The sequence below is a fragment of the Microcaecilia unicolor genome, chromosome 5, assembly GCF_901765095.1.
Source record: "Microcaecilia unicolor chromosome 5, aMicUni1.1, whole genome shotgun sequence".
NCBI classification, from domain to species: Eukaryota; Metazoa; Chordata; class Amphibia; order Gymnophiona; family Siphonopidae; genus Microcaecilia; species Microcaecilia unicolor.
In genome coordinates, this window is record NC_044035.1 from 142,112,697 (window position 1) to 142,130,322 (window position 17,626).

At 47.0% G+C, this 17,626-nt stretch overlaps 1 protein-coding gene across 1 annotated transcript in view; it reads right to left on the reverse strand.

Annotated features, from left to right (window-relative positions):
• Nucleotides 1-17,626, reverse strand: part of CCSER2 (coiled-coil serine rich protein 2) — a 325,691-nt gene that overhangs the window by 162,118 nt on the left and 145,947 nt on the right. Inside the window, exon 4 of the mRNA XM_030203369.1 lies at nucleotides 2,568-2,727. Coding sequence (XP_030059229.1) covers nucleotides 2,568-2,727 — 160 coding nt within the window. The remainder of the gene's footprint in view (nucleotides 1-2,567; nucleotides 2,728-17,626) is intronic.

Sequence of the window (17,626 nt, forward strand, 5' to 3'; positions counted from 1 at the left end):
GGCACGAGCAGGCTTCTAAGTACTCGCCATCCTCGGATTGCCAGAGGAGGACTTGCCTTGAACATGGTCATCAATAGAGAGGGCCTGTGAGGCATTAGAGATAAGTGCTGGCAGCTCATCGCGGTGGAAAATCCGAACCGCAGTGGGATCATCCAGATCCAGTGGCAAACCGGCTCCTTCCTCTGGCTCTTCAGACCACGAAGGCCTGCCAGATCCCTCAGAGTCCCCACAGCCTAACCACAGGGGGGGGGGGGGGGGGGGGAGGGAGGAGCGCCACTCTCCGTCAGGGAATTTACACTTATATGCTTAGCGTGCATCCAACGCTCAGGGGCATCTACGTTTGGCATCAGCCCCAGGCCACCAACAGTCGGAGGGGAACCAGGTAGCAACGCAGTGTCAGACACCTGCGGCAGAGCTCTTTTCAGCATGAAGGCTTTATGTAAAATAAGCACAAACTCGGGGGAGAAAAACTCACCCTGACTTCCCGTCTCCGAAGTAGGAGCCAAGGGGAACGGAGCTCCTCTGGTAGCCTCGGCCCAAGGCTCCCCTCTGCTCTCAGACTTCTCCGCAACTGCGGGGGTCGAGCCATGCGGCGCTTCCAAGATGGCGCCCGCTGTTTAGACGGTAGAGCCAGCATGGCGAGCGATGATTCTTCCCGCTCGATGGAGCTGGCTCTACCGTCTAAACAGCACGTTTTACAGAGCCCCGTTGCTGATCTGCGCTTGCCACAACGGGAACAGCGCTTAACTCCCTCAGCAGCCATCACCGAAAAATGGCGGAATAAAATTCAAAATGGCGGCTTTGCGCCAAAATCACCCCGATCGGAACGCCATCCGCGGGCCCTCCCCGGAGGAGCTGAGTACCACTCTTACCTCAAAGGACAGAGTCCACAAGCTCCGGTCACGCTGCACAGTCAGGAAAAGCCTCAGAAATAGCAGCGCTGTCAAAGCGCGATTTTTTTTTTTTTAAACTCTGTGAGGAAAGTTGGAGGCAAACAGCTACAAAGGTACTCCGGAGGCAGAAGAGGGTGGGAAAGGGCGAACCTATATGCCTGCATCAACACAAGGGGAAGGGGAAGGCAGGGAAAGGGCGAACCTATGTGCCTTTAAAGTGGGCTCCACTTAGCCACAACACCCCTGCTACAACTGGCAAAAGCACAGGAGCCACCCCAGGCAGAATCTTCAAGGAGCTGAACAAGCTGCGTCCAACCCTGCTGGGAGATAGAGAAATACTGAGAGGCAGATGGAGCTAGCCATCCTAGAGGCACTCTGGTTTTCAGTGTTCTCTATCTCCCCCTGCTGGTAGGTGGACACAACCCATTCGTAATGGATTCATCTGCTGCTGATGACAAGGAAATATAGTTCTGATATTTAATTATACTAATGAAAATGTAAGCCATATTGCTCTCATAAGCAACCACAATGTTTAGATCACTTTCTAAGGTTTTATTTCCTCACACAACTGTGGCTACAGACAATGAGCTTTCGGTAATGCAGGTAATAGTAATAAAACTAGTATTAGTTAGTTCCACTGCAGTCTCTTTATCTTAACAAAGGCATTTACCCAAATAGACTGTGTTGGAACTCTTAACCTAAAACTAGTTTTATCATAATTACCTATAAAATTAGTATTAAAAACTTTAGCTCAAAGCAAAGACTTCATCAGACTTCTTGTATTCTAAGAAAACTTATCACCAGCCAAACCCAGAACTCTTATCTCTACTGCTACTTCCTGTTACCTCATAGGCAGGATGTGGCAGAGACAAGCAAGACACAAGACTTCTGGGGTCAGTTGGTGATCACTTTTCAAACACAGAGATCCTTTACAAGTAAGTTTGGGCAGATCCTCTTGCAATGTGCCGCAAGGTAAACTCTCCCCATCTGGTACTGGTCGGGTTACTTTATCAAAGGTCATATTCTGGGCAGGCTGATCGGGCCCTTTTGTCTGGGGGCTAATTTGTCAGGGGCTATATTGTGGGCAGGCTGTTTTGACACTGACTGTTATGTCAGGGGCTATTATGTGGGGAACTTTTTTGTCAGAGTTATTTTGTGTGGGGGGCTTTCTTTTTTTTTTTTTTTTTAATCGGGGTAATTTTGTTAGGGCTTTTTTGATGGGGCTATTTTAACCAGGTACTGCTATAAGTGGCTTAACTGTGACTGTTATAGTACTCACCAAATTTACAACATGGGCTCAATCAATGACATCACTCTTTCTGTGAGCACTTCCTATCCTGCGTGTCCTCAAAGTAAAAAGATCTCCACATAATTTAAAGAATGTAATACAAAGATGTAAAAGACAACCTTACTGCTTCTACCTGGAGGAATGGGAAAATCAAAATTCTGCTAGTTTTGCAAATGGGTACACGAAGAGACTGAAGGCTGAAGCTGGACAGACACAAACAGCATGGTTGGAGACACAAAAGAAGATAGAAGACACATGGAAGGTTGGGATTGGCAAATTATCTTAATGACAACAGTTTTCAGTTAGAAGTCAACAATTTCTCCAAAATGAAATGGTGAATTAATACAATGTACTTCCTAGTATTAGTTGTATTAATTAGCCTCTACCTATTCAGATTGTTTTTGCCATGGTGATAATGGTCAGTATTGACTAGGTGATAATGTTCTTTTCCACTCCAGCGATGAGTTGTCCTGTTCCACAGTGCTGGTGGCTGTTGCCTGACATTTCTGTCTGGTCTCTCAAAATGACTCATACTTGAACTGCCAACTGTAAGATAAACATGTCAAAACACCCACAAATTAATTAGCTGCTAATGTCATACTGAAAACAACTGCTTCATTAAAAACTAAAACTTGAAACAGACAAAAAGTGAAGCTGCTGCTATAATGTCTACAAAGGAAAAATTGTATAGAACCAATTTATTCAGAGACCATTAACCTCAACATGGAAACATTGGACCCAACATGGCCACATATTGTATAAGAAGGCTGCGTTAGGGATCTGATATATAGTACAGATACAAGATAAAACAAAAAAGTATACAAAAAAATAATTTTAAAAACATGCTTGTGCATTTAAGTAGCAATAGTCATGACAGAAAAATTATGCTCTTACCTGATAATTTTCTTTCCTTTAATCATACCAGACCGGTCAGGATTAATGGGTTATGTCCATCCACCAGAGGAAGGAGACAGAGAAAATATTTCCAAGTACTTTACACCTTAAGGGTATCGTGCAGCCTTGAATACTTAGTATTTCAAATAGCTATACAATGGTGCTCTCAACTGCTACAAACAAGAAAACAGGAAACAGAGGCTCGACATGATGCACCACTCATTATTCCCAACCGTCATGAAGACGCCCCCTCCAGAGGAGAAGTGGCTAGCCACTGAAGCACAATGGAGAGGTGTATAAAGTTGGCATCACAAGGTGGCATAAGAACATAAGAGTAGCCATACTGGATCAGACCAATGGTTTATCTAGCCCAGTATCCTGTTTCCAACAGTGGCAAAGCCAGGTCACAAGCACCTGGCAGAAACCCAAATCATGGTAACACTCCATGTTACCAATCCCAGGGCAAGCAGTTGCTTCCCAATGTCTGTCTCAATAGTAGACTATGGGGGTCTTTTACTAAGGCGCATGCTAAAATTGTAGGTTGTGAGGAATATGAGGGTGAGAGGGAGAATGAAGGCACATGGAGGAACGAGGAGGCTTGAGAGGGAGGGAGATTGGGTAGAGAAAGGAAGGAGTCTTTTCCCTTGGGGGACTGGAGAAAAGGAAAAGACTACAATTTCCAGCAGCCCCTGAGTAGGTCCCAGGGTAGAAACAGTGACTTCAATCCCCAACAGCCCCCAGAGGAGGTCAGGAGAAGGGCAAGAGAAGGGAGTTGGAAAAACCTGTCCCAGAGAGCCAGGATGAGGGAAGGAGTTCTGAACCTGCCCAATCAAGCACATGGAGAGCAGCTGAACATATGGTGTGGAGAGGAACCTATGGACTGGCAAGGGGAAGAAAAGGGGGAGGAACAAGAGCAAGAGGAGGCGATGGAGATTGCTGCTCTGACTAAACTGGAAGGAAAGGAGGTGAAACAGGAGAGGGCTGCTCAGAAGGAGAGCCTGGTAGAAGGGGGGAAAAGGTGGCTATCCCACGAGGGGAGCTGAGAGAACAGGTTTACCACGGAAGGGTCATGCGGGTGGTGGTCAGGGTATAATGCTGGCCTGGTTGGGGAGGGACTCTTGCCACTCTCCCTAGGTTGATTTCTTTTGAAAGGGAGAGAGAAGGAGTGGTGGTTTTGGGCATAACTGCTATACATGAACTGCTGGGAGTTTGAACCCTTTCTGAACTGCTGTGTTTGGGGAATTGTTTTGCCTAACTGCTGACATGAACTGCTGGGGAGGGTCTGAACTCTTTCTGGAGCTACCGTGTTTGCAGAATTACTTTGCATACCTGCTATACATGAACTGCTGGGAGTTTGAGCCCTTTTTGGGCTACTTTGTTTGAAGAATTGCTTTGCATAACTGCTTTATATGAACTGCTGAGATTTTGGAACCTTTTAGGGTTTTTTTGTTTTGTTTTGAATACTATGCTGTTGAACTGCTATGCTTCTTGAGAAATGCTGTGGTGGGAACTACCTTTGGAGGAGCAGTTGACACAAAGGGATTACAATAAAGTATAATGGTCTGACCTTGTGGATTGCTGTGTGCTCTTTAGCAGTGGATTACAGCACACAGCTCAACTAAAGGGCCGAGGGACTCAAGAGTCTCCTGGTACAGGAGACTTTTCCAAAAGTCTCGCGGTGGTGGAGACCTTACAAGTGGTGGCAGTGGTGGGATCGTTCAACGGACTTCCACGTCGGAGGAGGAGCCAACACAGAGAAAGACGCAGACCCGTCTCTGTCTCTGGTAAGCAGAAGCTGGAGCAGGGGTGTGGGACAGGCGGTGAGTAGTGGCCAGGGAGGGGCCACTTGCTGTAGAGCTGCACTTGGGAGTTCTTTGTGTTTGCACTGCCTACAGGTGAATGCGCTTTGGGAGTTCTTTGTGTTTGCACTGCCTACAGGTGAATGCGCGGAGGACAGAGATGGAGCCGAAGGATATATTTACGTGGATGACCTTACAATTCCAAAAGCAGCAAAAACTTGCAGAGAAGATGATTGGGGAGTCCTTGGCGGCGACCCGGGTCCAGCAGCAGCCGGCTTTGGACCTATTCCAGGAGTTCCTGAGGAGAGAGCCCAGTGTCCCAGGGGTCTCGAGCAGTGCCGAGGAACAGAGGAGGAGTCTGGAGAGAGGGTGCGGTAGGACCCTTGCATATGAACTGGCTTACCTGGGGCAAGCTATCCGAAAAGGACAGTGTGGACAATTTTTTATGTGCCTTTGAGAAGGTGGCTGGGGCTGCAGGGTGGCCTACGGAACAGTGGGCCATTAGGCTGACCCCATCCCTGTCTGGGAAAGCCTTAGCGGCCTTCAGGGACTTGTCGCCGGTAGATGCGGCAGATTATAGGAACTTGAAAGAGGCCTTCCGGGATAGGTATGGGCTGAGTTCCCAGACCTACAGGAGGCGCTTCAGGACAATGCAATGGGACCAGGAAGAGTCACCCTGGGCCTTAGCCAATAAGCTGATGGACCTCGCTAAGAAATGGCCAGAACCAGAGCGGCGAACTACCGCTGATATCCTGCAGGAGATAGTAATGGAGCAATTCCTGCAGGCCTTACCTGACAGTACAAGTGTAAAGGCACTACTGACAAAATATGCACATGCAAAATGTCTGCTAGGCAAATGTCCCAACCACATGATGAAAAACCCACCAGATTGGTTCATCGAATTCATCACCAAACATATCACATATATGTTAGCAGGACAATTCCCAAAAGATAAAGGCAAAATCTTTATCACTCCAATCCCCAAGAACACAACCAAGATCAGTGATATCACAAATTACAGACCAGTGGCCTCAATACCACTACTGACCAAAATGATGGAGGGATTGGTAACACAACAATTAATGGAATACCTAACAAAATTCTCAGTCCTACATAAATCCCAATCAGGTTTCAGACCACAACACAGCATTGAAACGGTCCTAACCACTCTGATAATGAAGTTCAGAAGCTTAATAAGCAAAGGTCAGAATATACTATTAATGCAATTTGACATGTCAAGTGAGTTCGATCTAGTAGTAGAACACGGATGACCCTGCTCGATTACATAGGAGTCAGTGGTGCAGTGGCCGCATGGTTCAATAGCTTCCTAAAGACCAGATCTACATTGCAAAGATGTCCAACCAGCAATCAATCTCCTGGATCTCCAATTGTGGGGTACCACAGGGTTCTCTAATATCACCAACATTATTCAATGTATTGATAGCTCCACTCGGGGAAAAAAAACTGGAGATCATGGGTTTTAACCCATTCAAATACACAGATGATGCCATCATTTACATATCTTTCAACAACAATATCACAGAAATAATGGAGAAAGTCAAAACAGGTCTGGACCTTATGGAAAACTGGGCAGAAACTTTCAAACTCAAACTAGAGACAAAACCAAATTCCTGGTACTGTCAAGCCCACATAACTTCACAGTCCACCAAAACTTCACAATTAACCACCAAGCATACTAAATTGAAACAGTTAAAAATACTGGGAATCATTCTTAACAAACACCTAACACTAGATAGTCAAATATCAGCAGTAACAACAAAATGCTTCAGAGACTATTTTCCTAGACAATCATTCTGGATAACAGTACAATCGATGATAACTAGGTCACTACAATGCAGTATACGTTGGTTGCGAGGAAAGCACACTGAAATCACTGCAAACCCGATGCCCAAGTTGCCGCCTTGCAAATCTCATCCAAGGAGACGGACCCGGCCTCTGCCATCGAGGCCGCCTGAGCTCTAGTGGAGTGAGCCTTCAGCCGGATAGGCGGCACCTTCCCCGCGGCCACATAAGCCGCTGCAATGGCTTCCTTGACCCATCTTGCCACTGTAGGCTTAGCAGCCTGCAGACCCTTACGAGGACCTGCAAACAGGACAGATGATCCGACTTCCGGAAATCATTGGTCACTTCCAAGTATCTGATGATGACTCGTCTCACATCTAGATATTTGAGAGCAGAGTACTCCTCTGGGTAGTCCTCCCTACGAAAGGATGGGAGACAGAGCTGCTGATTCACATGGAAGCGAGAAACAATCTTGGGCAGGAAGGAAGGCACTGTGCGAATAGACACTCCTGCCTCAGTGAACTGCAGAAAGGGCTCTCGACATGATAGCGCCTGGAGCTCGGAAACTCTTCTGGCTGAAGTGATAGCCACCAAAAAGACTGCTTTCAACGTCAGGTCTTTCAGAGATGCCCTCGACAAGGGTTCAAAAGGCGGCTTCTGCAAGGCTCTTAGCACCAGATTGAGATTCCACGCAGGTACGTACCACTGAGTGCAGAGGAGGGCGCAGGTGATTAACTCCCTTGAGAAAGCGCACCACATCTGGCTGCGAAGCCAGGGAAGCACCCTTCAGGCGGCCCCTGAAGCAAGCCAGAGCCGCTACCTGGACTTTAAGGGAACTGAGCGACAGGCCTTTCTCCAGACCTTCTTGCAGGAACGCCAACACTGAAGAAATTGGAGCAGTGAAGGGAGAAAGTGAGCCTGCCTCACACCACAATGCAAAGGTACGCCAAACCCTGGCGTAAGCAGTAGACGTAGAGCGCTTCCTCGCTCTCAGCATAGTGGCGATGACCTTGTCTGAGAAGCCCTTCTTCCTCAGACGCTGCTGCTCAATAGCCAGGCCGTAAGACCAAAGGGAGAGGGATCCTCCATCACCATGGGACCCTGATGCAACAGGCCCTGCTCCGCTGGCAGCCGCAGAGGGCCGTCCACTGAGAGCCTGATCAAGTCCGCATACCAGGGACGTCTGGGCCAGTCCGGACCCACCAGGATTATCCGGCCGGGATGCTTTGCCACCCGGTCTAGCACCCTGCCCAACATGGGCCAGGGCGGGAACACATAGAGAAGATCCTGTGTCGGCCACTGTTGGAGGAGAGCATCTACTCCCAGAGATCGAGGGTCCCGTCCTCTGCTGAAAAAGCGTGGCACTTGGCAATTGGCCGATGACGCCATCAGATCTAGGCTCGGCTGGCCCCAGCGCTTCATGATGTCCATGAACGCCTGAGCCGATAACTGCCACTCTCCGGGATCCAAGGTATGGCGACTGAGAAAGTCCGCCTTGACATTCATGACTCCGGCAATGTGGGCCACCGACAGCTGTTCCAGGTTTGCTTCCGCCCACTGGCATAGATTCATGGCCTCCTTGGCTAGAGGGGCACTCTTGGTACCTCCCTGGCAATTGACATAGGCCACAGCCGTGGCATTGTCCGACAGGACCCGTACTGGCTTCAACGCCAATACCGGGAGAAACTCCAAAAGCGCCAACCGAATGGCTCTGAGTTCCAGGAGGTTGATAGACCACTTTGCCTCTGCAGGAGACCAGAGCCCCTGCGCTGTCCTTCCCAAGCAGTGGGCTCCCCAGCCCGTCAAAGAGGCGTCCGTCGTGACGACAACCCACTTCGGGGTCAAAAGAGGCATCCCTGCGGACAACTTGTCTGTCCTCAGCCACCAGCTCAGCGCCTTGTGCACCGCTAGGTCCAAGGGAAGGCGCACAGCGTAATCCTCCGACACTGGAGTCCAGCGCTGCAGCAGAGAGAGTTGTAGTGGTCTCATATGAGGCCTGGCCCAGGGCACTACTTCCATCGCGGCCATCATAGAGCCCAACAGCTGCACATAGTCCCAAGCCCGAAGAGGAGAGGCTACTAGGAACTGGTACACCTGAGCCTGAAGCTTGACAATCCGATTGTCTGGCAGGAACACTCTGCCCACTTGGGTGTCGAAACGAACTCCCAGATATTCCAGGGACTGAGTCGGGCGCAGCTGGCTTTTCTCCCAGTTGATGATCCACCCCAGGGAGCTCAAAAGAGCAATCACCCGGTCTACAGCTCTGCCGCACTCTGCATAAGAGGGGGCTCAGATCAACCAGTCGTCCAGATAAGGATGGACTTGTACTCCTTCCTTTCATAGGAAGGTCACGATGACCACCATTACTTTGGAGAAGGTCCGCGGAGCAGTAGCCAACCCGAACGGGAGGGCTCTGAACTGGAAGTGTCGGCCCAGGACTGCAAAACGCAGAAAGCGTTGATGAGGAGGCCAGATGGGAATATGCAAGTAAGCTTCCTTGATGTCCAAGGATGCCAGGAACTCCCCTGCCTTCACTGCCGCTATCACAGAGCGGAGAGTCTCCATTCGGAAGTGCCGAACTTTCAAGGCCCGATTGACCCCTTTGAGGTCGAGGATAGGCCGGACAGAACCTCCTTTCTTTGGTACCACAAAGTAAATGGAGTAACGTCCCTTGCCAAGCTGATCTTCTGGCACCGGAACGACCGCACCCAGGCGGATCAGATTGTCCAAAGTCTGCTGCACTGCCACAGCTTTGATCGGAGACATGCAGGGAGAGTGCACAAACTCTAGCTTGTAGCCGTCTCTGATGACTTCCAGCACCCAAGCGTCTGAAGTTACCCTGGGGTCCACTCGCCCAGAAACGATGACAGGCGTCCTCCAATCTGCACTGGGCCATGGACCAGGGCACCGTCATTGGGTACGAGGCCCTGGGGGAGGACCGGAGGACGCACCTCCGGGACGGCGATCTCTGCGAAAGGAATGCTGCTTAGGGGAGAAGTTCCTCTTGAAGGAAGAGGGGGCAGAGGAGCCCGACTTGACCGGGCGATACCGACGGGCTTCCTGAAACCGTCCTTTGGAGGAACCGGGGCGAGCACCACTGGCCCGAGCCCTGACCTCTGGTAACCTCTTGCCCTTAGACGTACCGAGATCGGTCACAATTTTGTCCAGCTCGACCCCAAAGAGCAGCTTGCCTTTAAAAGGCAACTTAGCCACGCGAGACTTAGAGGCGTGGTCAGCAGACCAATGCTTCAGCCAAAGCCAACGCCGCGCAGAGACTGTGCCATACCTTTAGCTGAGGCTCTCAAGACATCATACAGCAAGTCTGCCAAATAAGCCAAGCCCGATTCCAGGGCCGGCCAATCAGCCCTCAAGGAAGGATCCGAGGGGGAAGCCCGCTGCACAATCGTCAGGCACGCCCTGGCCACATAGGAGCCGCAAACTGAGGCCTGCAAACTTAAAGCAGCCACCTCGGACGACCTTAAGGCCGCCTCCAATCTTCTGTCTTGGGCGTCCTTTAGGGCCGTGCCACCTTCCATCGGCAACGCCGTTTTCTTAGTCACCGCAGTGATTAAAGAATCCACGGTAGGCCAAAGAAAGGCCTCCCGTTCACCTTCAGGCAGAGGATAGAGGTGGGACATAGCCCTAGCCACTTTGAGGCTCGCTTCTGGGACATCCCATTGAGCCGAAATCAAGGTGCGCATGGCCTCATGCACGTGGAAGGTTCTAGGCGGGCGCTTCGTCCCCAGCATAATGGCAGAGCCAACAGAGGCTGAGGGAGAGACGTCCTCCGGAGAGGAAATCTTCAATATGCTCATGGCCTGCACTAACAGGTTGGGCAAATCCTCTGAGCAAAAGATCCGCGCTGCAGAGGGGTCATCCGCTCCATCCAAGCGGGAATCCGTCTCCTCCAAGGAATCCCCAAAGGACCGTTGGGAGAACTCAGATACGCTGCCCTCATCTACATCAGAGGAGACAGAGTCCTCTAGGGCCTGGAAATCCACCCGAGGGCGTTTGCTTCCGGAGGCCTCAACCCCTTTATCAGACAGGGGGGCAGGGGCAGCGTTTTGCATAAGAAAAGCCTGATGCAGCAGCAAAATGAACTCAGGGGAGAATCCCCCCGAACTGTGCACTTCTGCAGCTCTAGACGCACCCTCAACCGGCGCTCGCAAGAGCGGGGGAGAAATGTGCTGCGCATCCAAAATGGCGTCTGGCGTGAAACTCCGAGAAGGAGTCGCGCGGGAAGAACGGCGCTTAACTTTGGCCGCTTTCTTACCGTCGCCCGAATCAAGGGCGACCATAGTATTAACGTCTCCCAGCTCGGGGGCGGCCCAAGAAGAAGCCGTCCGAGCAGAATGGCCGGCCAACATGGAGTGGGCGAGCAGCGGGGGATGGGCGCTTATGGCGGGAAAAACCGCCGCACCGGAGGAAGAACCGGGACACTTACCGGACTCCAAACTGATGCTCAACAAAGGCGATTCAGGCTTTGAAACCCCCGCATCCTCGCTAGACGCACACACGCGGACCGGGGAGCGAATCTTTGCGCCCTCGCCCTCTGACGCCATAGGCCACGTGGAGACCGAACGGGGAACCCCGTGCCCGCTATAAAAAGGTAAAATTACCTGCTTCTCGCTCCGAGCTGTAACGAACTGGTGTCCCAGTGAGCAGCTGCAATAAACGCTGAAATAAACGTCGAAATAAACGCCCTTAAAGGATGTCCAAATTATTCTTTTTTTTTTTTTAAACGGAGCCAGCGGGAGGGGGGAGAAAAGGAGGGCCCTGGCACCACCAGGTTTGCACTTGCTCAAGAAGAGCCCTCAAACCCAGGTACTCAACAAAACCTAAAAATTAGGCTTGGAGACCTAGCCAGAGCTGCTGCTGTGTGTGACCACCACCTGCTGAGATAGAGAACATACTGAGGAGTTTCCGGCAGCACATGACCACATATAAGGAGGCAAAAGGATTGCTCTCTATCTCCACCTGCTGGTAGATGGACACAACCCACCAGTCTATGGATTGATCAGCATGATGATATGGAATTTATATTAATACTTATCTAACAAAGTGGAAGTCCAAGATATAATAATAGAGACTTTGATTACGGAAATGGTTTCTCTATGAAAATCAGATAATTTGGTAATTAAGAATAGTCATTTTTCTTGTAAAAAATTGGAATTTCTGGTGAACCAATTAAGGAAAAACAATGTGAGAATGATAAATTTACCTATAATATCTTATATATTAGCTACTGAATTCTTGAAGAAATATTTCTCTGGAACTTTGCTAATACTTTACTACTATTACTACTACTATTTAGCATTTCTATAGCGCTACAAGGCATACGCAGCGCTATACTTTCTGATAGCGCTATACTTTCTGATAGCCACCTTTTGGTGAATAAAGTGATTTATATTTCCTTTAACATTTTCTTTATCAGAGAAAAGAGATGTAAGTTTAACTGACATTTTGGAAAATTCAGGAGTTATAGAAAGAGTTATATTATTAGTGACTTTCGCCTTTGTTTTAGATAGGAACAATGTTTTGAAATTGTATTTCCGATACATGGTTGATAGTTTTTTTGGTTCAAAGATGAATATATTTCCTGACACATCAAGGGAATCGCAGACTGGGAGGTGTGAAGTCTTGGCTTTCAAGCCAGGAATCATTGCCCTAGGTGGGACCTTCCTAGCGTGATTCCCTTGTAAGTGTTTTATTTCCTTATTACTTATTTGTTTGAACCTAAGAAATTATAAGAGTTTGTGGAAACAAATGAAGAATCCTCTGCAGCAACTTCCTTCAGTTACCACTGTACCGGCTGCAATAACCGATTAAACCTTCCTCCCTCAGAAAACGTGAAGTGTAAGATTAACCATTTTGAGTTTTTCTTATTTTCTTTAAGATTGTTTTCCTGATCTTGGATCTTCCAATTGTGGACAATTGTATAAATATATATGTTGTTGAGAGAAGATGTTTTCCTTTTTCTTTATATTGATTTCTGTGTTTCCTTGCATTTATGTGATAAATGTGAATGTAATTATGTAAAATGATAAATAAAAAAAAACAAATAAATAAAAAAGAAAAGGATGAGCATACTTGTGGTGGATTGGAGGGTCTGGGGAAAGAGTATGCTACCACTGATAGAAAGATGTGGAAAATTTGCTAGTGTCAGATGACTGAAAAGTAGAGAGAGGTACTGTTCACCAGTGAATATTACCAGGTGTCAGCTAGTACTGTCATAATGGAATAATAAAAAAAACTATGGAATAAAATCTGTGGGGAAAAAAAGATACACATTATATCTAACGTTTTAGAACTAAGAAGCTACTGTATAGTTAATAAGGCAGGCAACATACCACAAAAAAGTAAAGCTATTGCAACTGTTTTAAAATTGTTTAAGAAAACCACTGTGGAAAGTATTTTACAAATCCCTTCCTCCCTCATATTATGTTAGTCAAAATAATTTCTTGCTAAATCCATGAAGCCAGCACCCAGAGATAATTAAAGTCAATAAATTCCATCAGGGCAGCATTTTCTAACATTCAACCAGTAGCTCCCATACCCTCATTCAAACAAACTTTAGATGTTTCAGTTACAAAATAAATGAAAAACAATGAATTACTATGATGTTGCCTGTTCTTTTAACAAATCATACAGAGAAAAACAAGTTACTCTAAAGCACTAGTTCCTGGGAGTTAAACAAGAAAGCTATGCTTTCTATACAAGTCTCACATATTTGGCAACTTCTTAAATAACTAAAGTGAAAGCCAAAAAAAGAATAAACTTTACTGCGCTATTCATGTTCCACAACCAAAAGAGAATCTCTGCATTTCACAGTGAACAGTTACAGAAAAGAATGAAGATTTTTACTTCACTTACCCCAAAGAAATGCTTTCCTTCACATTTTCAGACTCTCAAATCAGAAATTTTACACAAGGAAAACATTATGTCATCCTTAATAGGAGTAGGCTGAAGTTCCACAAAAGACGTATAGCCAGACTTTCCTTCCTACTGAATTCCCAGCCTATGTGCTGCTGGGAAGTAGGCCTAGTTTTATCCTGTGACTATCATTATAGCTAACCAGTTGCATAGCTGCTGAGCTAGGGCTGCGTCTATAAATACAAGCACCACCCAAACACAGACTGGGAGGAGGGAAATTTACAGTAGGCCGAAACAAAAGTACAATGGGTACGTTTCAGTTAACTCATAAACATAAGATTGCCTAAAGGCTCTTAGGAGACTCGCAAGCTGCAAACAAGAAAATACAGAAAACAGAAAAGCAAATGTAATTAAGGGAAGAAGAATTACAAGAAAAATGCAACAAGAAAAGAATTTGCATTTAAAATTATTGCATTTCAATCACTATTTATCATTTCTGTAGTGCTACTAGATATATGCAACACTGTACAAACACCAACAAGAGAGAATCTCTGCCAGTAGAGCTTACAATCTTGTCAAGATAACCTTTGAAACAGACTCTAGGAATTTCATTTATTAAGGAAATGGTTAAAAAAACAATAAGGCTGTGATGAGGAGAACAGTGGTTAGGATTTAAAAGCAGCTCCATAAAAGGTAGCTTATTAGATTGTGAAACAGGTCAGAGGGAGATCATTAAGTACAAGTTCAGAAAGTCTATTCCTAGAGTACAGCATAAAGTGGAAAGCATGAAGTTGGAAATTAGAAGTGGTGAAGAAGGGTACAAATAAGAGTGACATGCCTGATTTAACACAAATTCATTAAAATAATTCTATTATTCCAACAGGCATCCTATTCTTTAACACACATTCTGATTCAACAAAATTCTTGGGCCACCTTAGTTCATATCTTACAGTTTTCTTAATTTTTGATGAGGTCACGGTCTACACTTGAATTGGTGTACTGAGCAAAATAGATTGATGCATTTTTCCATACAGTTGTTTGATTTCACTGTGGTTCATTATCACTTGATATTCCACAAACTGAAAACTCAGAAATGTCAAAAACAGGCAGTAAACAAGGACAATATTAGGGCATTACAGGCAAATGCCACTAACATAACATCTGTAGCTGTTAACACTTTTTACTCCTGGGGAAATTCTGATTAACTGCACAGCACAGAACTTGCACAGAATTACCCCAGCCTGTACAACACCCAGAATGCTCAGTCTCGGCATCGGGTCTTTCTCCACCTTCCCTGCAAAGATCATGCAGGCGGAGGAGGAAGTGAACCATTGCACATCGGGTCACTTCCTTCTCCTCTGCCGGCTTAGACCAGACTGTTTATGTGAATGTGGGGGTCCCGCGGTTCATATTTATCTATTTGTTAGGATTTATTTACAGCCTTTTTGAAAAAAATTCACTCAGTACATATAAGCAGTTGACATTAAGCCAGCAGAGGGGGAGGAAGTGACCCGATGTGCAGCAGTTCACTTCCTCCTCCTCCTGCCATGGAATCTCTATGGGGGACGGGAAGAGCCAGCTCCAACAGTACAATGGATGTGCCATTGGGGAGGGTGGGATAGGATGGAGCTTGAAGAGACAAATAGGAGGAAATTTCAGGCCTTAAGAATGGAGAAATTCTGTGCAAACACACTACAAATAAGTATCGCTGAATTTTGTAGAATTTCCAAAACTTTTGTGCAGAATTCCCCCAAGAAAAACTTATCAAAGATGATGCCTTGGGGTCTTTGGCAATGCCTCAAGCAAACAATCCATTTTAGTGTCGGTACTGGGGAGAAAGTGCCATCAAGACACCAGCTTGCACTGAAGTTTAGTCCATCAAAAGTCACACAGAGACCTTCTCTGCTAGTCAGGTATATACTCAAGACATCTCTTTCAGAGACTTGTTCTGATACACAGTCTGAGCAGTCTTGGGGTTCTGGTTATAGTTAACACTTCTATGATCACAGTTTGTCTACTGATCTACCATTAGTCCCCTCTCCTCCACAGGAAAAGAGAAACTTCCAGTTGGGAACTTCCCCTCCACCTATTTTGGTAGGAAATACGCAGAGATCATTCAAGTTATAAAAGGAAGCTGAACTCAGAGCCAAAACGTTGGACATCTTCTCTGCCCCCAAAAGGTGGCATGACAATGCCCATCACATCACCCTTAAATTTACACATATGAGATTATCACCCCATGTAACCTGTGAATAAGATGAGAAGTGGGCCTATTTTTATCATTCCTGTGTCTACCATAAACTGAGAAGTGGTCTAAATCCAGGGAGCGACCAGAAAGCTGCTAGACTGGAGACAAAGTAGCCAGCCACTACATGAGTCGGTGGTGATCGAATCCACAGAAAGTGGCCAGGAGGATGGGTACCCAATTCCTAGGTATCCGCTGGGAATGACAATTTGCATGGGCTGATATGTACAAAACATTCTGGTCAATCTAAGTGATCTGTCAGAGTTTATTTCTCAAGAACAATGTTAACTCTTTAGGTCACCAGTGGACAAACGAAAGGAAAGGAACATAAAAAATGCATAATGTGACAGCAACTCCAGTAGTTGGAACACAAGGACAGAGCCGGGCAGATTTCCACAATCTATGTCCCAGAAACAACAAAGAAAGACCATGATCAAGTATATAATATCACGTTCATTGTTGTTTTAATCTAGAATTGAGAATAAATGTGACTGTTGGGGCAGACTGGATGGACCATTCAGGTCTGTATCTGCCATCACTTACTTTGTTACTATGTTATTATGTCTTCAAGTGTTTCTACTATGGGTATAGGTGCCCATATGCTGTCAGCAGCAAGCTTCGGACCCAAGGTATCACATGCAGGAAAACCTCAATGGCATGCCTTGCAATGGAGATGATCTCTTTGGAGATAAAGTCAAGGACACATCAAATCAAATTAAAAACCTCTGCTATGCTCTAGATCCTGTCTGCATCTACTTCTGACCTAAAGCGAATGATACATACCTGTAGCAGGTGTTCTCCGAGGACAGCAGGCTGATTGTTCTCACGACAGGGTTGACGTCCAAGGCAGCCCCCACCAACCGGAACAAAAACTTCGTGGGCGGTCCCGCACGCAGGGCACACCCACCGCGCATGCGCGGCCGTCTTCCCGCCTGTGCGCGACCGTTCCCGCTCAGTTGAATGACAAGCAAAAGAATGAGGAAAAACGCAACTCCAAAGAGGAGGAGGGAGGGTAGGTGAGAACAATCAGCCTGCTGTCCTCGGAGAACACCTGCTACAGGTATGTATCATTCGCTTTCTCCGAGGACAAGCAGGCTGCTTGTTCTCACGACTGGGGTATCCCTAGCTCTCAGGCTCACTCAAAACAAGAACCCAGGTCAATTGAACCTCGCAACGGCGAGGGCATAACAGAAATTGACCTACAAAGAACAACTAACTGAGAGTGCAGCCTGAACAGAATAAAATCGGGTTCTGGAGGGTGGAGTTGGATTCAAACCCCAAACAGATTCTGCAGCATCGACTGCCCGAACCGACTGTCGCGTCGGGTATCCTGCTGGAGGCAGTAATGTGATGTGAATGTGTGGACAGATGACCACGTCGCAGCCTTGCAAATCTCTTCAATAGTGGCTGACTTCAAGTGGGCCACTGACACTGCCATGGCTCTAACACTATGAGCCATGACATGACCCTCAAGAGCCAGCCCAGCCTGAGCGTAAGTGAAGGAAATGCAATCTGCTAGCCAATTGGAGATGGTGCGTTTCCCAACAGCAACCCCTTTCCTATTGGGGTCGAAAGAAATAAACAATTGGGCGGACTGTCTGTGGGGCTGTGTCCGCTCCAGATAGAAGGCCAACGCTCGCTTGCAGTCCAATGTGTGCAACTGACGTTCAGCAGGGCGGGTATGTGGTCTGGGAAAGAATGTTGGCAAGACAATTGACTGGTTAAGATGGAACTCCGACACCTCCTTTGGCAAGAACTTAGGGTGAGTGCGGAGTACTACTCTGTTATGATGAAATTTAGTATAAGGAGCATGAGCTACCAGGGCTTGCAG